The sequence below is a fragment of the Haliotis cracherodii genome, unplaced genomic scaffold (assembly GCF_022045235.1).
Source record: "Haliotis cracherodii isolate W230 unplaced genomic scaffold, xgHalCrac1.p SCAF_6, whole genome shotgun sequence".
In the NCBI taxonomy this organism is placed as follows: domain Eukaryota; kingdom Metazoa; phylum Mollusca; class Gastropoda; order Lepetellida; family Haliotidae; genus Haliotis; species Haliotis cracherodii.
This window is the reverse complement of record NW_027266319.1, coordinates 21,974,240-21,978,512: the sequence shown is the minus strand read 5'-3', so window position 1 is coordinate 21,978,512 and position 4,273 is coordinate 21,974,240. Positions and strand designations below refer to the sequence as shown.

Below are 4,273 nucleotides of genomic sequence, written 5' to 3'. Positions count from 1 at the left end.
GGTCGAAATTACAACGTGGAGGGACCCTGAGGTGATGTCAAGTCATCAACACATCTTCATGGAACTCCCTCCACCGTCGAAATTACAATGTGGAGGGACCCTGATGTGTTGATGACTTGAATGTAAATAACAGCGACAAAATCAATTCCATAATCATAAGAAATCTCTACTAAAAGAAGAGTCCATTTCATATTTTGGACCATATCAAAAGCATGTGTTTATGAATCACTAAATACATACAATCAATTCTGCTTTTAGTAAAGATTTTGTGGGATTATGAAATGGTTTTTATGGCTTTCATTTACATACAGACCAAGTTGTAGCGAAACTAAAATACTACTTTACAAACATTGATACAGATTTAAAACAACCAATTCCACTATGGATCGGATGTGTGAAATTTCCTCGTCGCCAACTGGTTGGTTGCAACAGAGGTTGGCTGCAACTGAGGTTGGTTGCAACTGAGGCTGGTGGCAACTGAGGCCGGTTACTTGTGGCAATTGAACTCAGGCAGGTGGCAACTCAGGTTGGTCGCAACTGAGGTGGTAGCAACTGAGGCTGATGGCAACTGATGCTGGAGGCAAATGAGGCTGGTGGCAACTGCGGGAGGTGGCAACTGAGGGAGGGGCAACTGAGGGAGGCGACAACTGAAGGAGGCGGCAACTGAGGGAGGCAACAACTGAGGGAGGCAACAACTGAGGTGGTGGCAACTGAGGTGGTTGCAACTGAGGGAGGTGGCAACTGAGGCTGGTGACAACTGAGGGAGGTGGCAACTGAGGCTGGTGGCAACTGAGGTGGTGGCAATTGAGGCCGGTCGCAACTGAGGTGGTGGCAACTGAGGCTGATGGCAACTGATATGGTGGCAACTGATGCTGGTGGCAACTGAGGCTGGTGACAACTGAGGGAGGCGACAATAGAGGGAGGTGGCAACTGAGGGAGGCGACAACTGAGGTGGTTGCAACTGAGGGAGGTGACAACTGAGGCTGGTGGCAACTGAGGTTGATGGCAATTGAGGCTGATGGCAACTGAGGCTGGCGGCAACTGAGGTGGTGGTTGGTGAGAACGGTACCCATGTGGGGAATCAAACCCGGGTCTTTGCGTGACAAACCAACGCTTTAGCCACTTACCCTCTTATATATGATCACAGTGACCCATAGCAGGTTACGAGCTTATTTACTTTCTGAGTGAAGCCTATACTTAGAACTGTTACATACATCTAAAATATTATATCATTTTTTTTAAATCTTAAAATGCTTACTCATTTTGGTAAAAAACCAAAACCATTAGAGTGATGAATAGATGAGTGAAAAATATTGGTTACCCAATGAAAAATGTTATAACCCAATGCAAATAGAAACCTTCGAGTAAAACCACAAAAAAGTTATCGGGAGCTCTGCCACTGACAAGTAGTAGCACGGTAGAGATGATGAGACAATTGTTGCAAATCCCACAAATCCCAGCCACGTGATGTGTAGCAAGAGATGCACCTACTTTTCAAAAGGTACAATATATCCAACAATTCATCAGTATGAACATCAAAGCTATTGAATATGTAACCCACAATATCAGTTTGTAAACACGGATACACAGAAAAAAGTGAAAGCCTAAAATTTATCGTATTACGTCCATTTTTGTCTCGCACTACAACAAGCTGAATATGCCTGTCCAATAGGGTGGGAAATGCGAGCGCCACCTAACTCGTGACATGGTCAAATAGAGTAACCTCTCCTAGCAATGACCAGTTAACAGCTTTTGTGAAGCTGGAAGCACAGGTCTAATGTGCATCTTCCTTTCGGGTGTTTATCAAAGGGGACCAGCACCCAAATGAGTACGTCAAAACCCGTGAATTATCACATTGTTAAAAAATAGCATGGTTTAATCATTCGCAAAGTATATGGATACAAATTAGAACTAGATCAGTAAATTTATATTTTCACTTGTCATGGCATTTGCTTAACATACACTTTTAACCTCCTGACAGCTAAATGGATAGAAATCTGATGTTAAATATAATTATGTGAGGTGTTTCTTTTGACACCTTTTTTTTCATAATGCCATGATCTTCTTGGAACGGATTTACACACTAACAAATTAGCTTTTTATAATGCCAATTTGGTTTAAATACCAATTCCAATGTTGTTGTTTTTCAGAACAAATGTCCCAACATCCATTGTCTCCTACCTACAACAACAAATCACCTTCAAGTCGCATTGACACCAGCTCCAGCTTGGTCACTTGATAGATTCTATTGACAAGAAACTGTCCCCCATGATCCTCCTGAGATGTGTTTGATGTTGATGAAAATGACATCAGCATTCTATCAACAATTTCGTCAAAATGGACCAGTGAAATAGCAAATTATTAATTACACTATATCATACTCATGTGGACTGTATAACATGGATTCAAGTCGGCTGGAACTAGATGCCATATTCATGAGAAATCATAGAGCCCAACATCGCTGCTCGCACCTATATTTACAATGTTGATATTATTATTTGCAAACCAATGTCTAGGGCTGTAGGTGCAAATATAGTGGCACCTCTAGATGTTTTCAGTCTTCATTGTGCATATAAAGTAAACAGCTAACTACAGTGAACGAGCGTTCATATACTCACCATGGACTAGAGATGAGACAGGTGTTGTAGATGGGTGTGGTAGACGGGTGAGGCAGACAGGTGAGGCAGGTGGGTGTGGTAGACGGGTGCAGTCTACAGCTGAGGTAAGACCACCTGTGCACATCCAGATGTGATCAGATGTCATTTCATATACACCAGGAAAAAATATTTTGGAATTGAAATTATCACAGGGGTGTTCTATAAAGGGAAAGAAAGGCTGGGAGTCCTGAATGTCTGGAGAAAGTTGTTTGAAACAGTCTGTCATAAGTGAACCTCATACTTTCAAAAGCATCGAATAAGTGCAGTTTGAAACTTACCTTGTCACTTAGCTCTGTTCAACATCCATCCTAGTGGTAGACTGATACTGCCAACATCCTACCACAGCACCATACATGATTAGGAATATCCACCTTTAACTCCGAGTATCAAGAATACTACTAACTGAAATATTTTGTTGAGTGTAACCAACCAAAAGTAATGTTGATACTTCTTCAGACATACCAGTGAGATCTGACACGCTCAACGAGAAAGGATTTCCTGTTTCAAAGTCATTTAAACAATTCCCTGACAAAAGACACTCTCCAAAAACTACCTGATAAGATGCTTTTGAATACAACCAAGTCATCGTTCAACTAGAAGGTGTTAGTGGGTGTTTCAAGTCGGAGAATGAGCCATGAAACATAAAACACCCCTCAACACCTTGGAGCTGCCGAGTCATCAGGAGGTACACATGGACACCATCAGGGACTTGGAAGTGGACGATCGTTACACACAAAACAAGATCCTGATAACACCAGCATGTAAAGTTGTGCTGGATATGAGTTGATTTCAGAACCACTTTGTATATATCAGTGATAGGATACATGGCTATGGAGTATAAGAGGGTGTCAATTCCGGCACATGATGCAGTGTAATTCGCAGGTGTTGGAGAAGGTAGCCACACCTGTAGAAGAAACAGTATTTTGTTCATTTCAATGACTTATAAACAAACACAACGATCAATGCACATGTGTAAGACCCTTTTTGAAGTTGTTGATAGTTGACGAACGAGTTTCGGGAATGCATGCACCAGTATGACAGCTGTTGAAGTGAGATATAGAGCAGAAATTAAATCTTGATTCAATATGATGGGGAACATGTTTGCCCTAAACAAATAATACTTATAATATAAAAGATTTGTTTATCTTCAGTTTTACTTACTGCATCTGGACAGGTACCAGGTTGACGTGGACACTGTCGGTGAAGGAGGAGTTTCAGTTTCACTGCTTGACTACTGATGGTGAGACCAATGGAAGCTGGAGGCTGAGGCTGAGGCTAGTTGAAACTGAGGATGGATGGCAACTGAGGCTAGTGACATATTACTGCTTTTTCAGATGAATGCGTCCTGGTCCCTCGTTATGACACCTGAAGTGGTAAGCAGATATTCATTAACACACGTAGAACCAGGAAGGAAACATCTATTCCTTGACCAACATATACACTTATCTACTTCAACAATCTACCAACAACAACTTCAGAAACATATTAATCTTGTCTGTAAATCTTAAAAATGTCATAACTTAAAGAAAAATTAAAAACGACTGCTTAATAAATTAAGGGCATATTTCAGCACTTTTTAAATAAAAAAGCTCTTCAATGAATTACCGTATTACACT

The 4,273-nt window shown here is 41.2% G+C and overlaps 1 protein-coding gene across 1 annotated transcript; it reads right to left on the bottom strand.

Annotated features, from left to right (window-relative positions):
* Positions 1–506: 506 nt before the first annotated feature.
* LOC139446313 (uncharacterized) lies at positions 507–1,073 on the bottom strand. Its single transcript, XM_071227662.1, has one exon. It carries the CDS (start codon positions 1,071–1,073, stop codon positions 507–509), a length of 567 nt encoding a protein of 188 aa, XP_071083763.1.
* Positions 1,074–4,273: the final 3,200 nt, after the last annotated feature.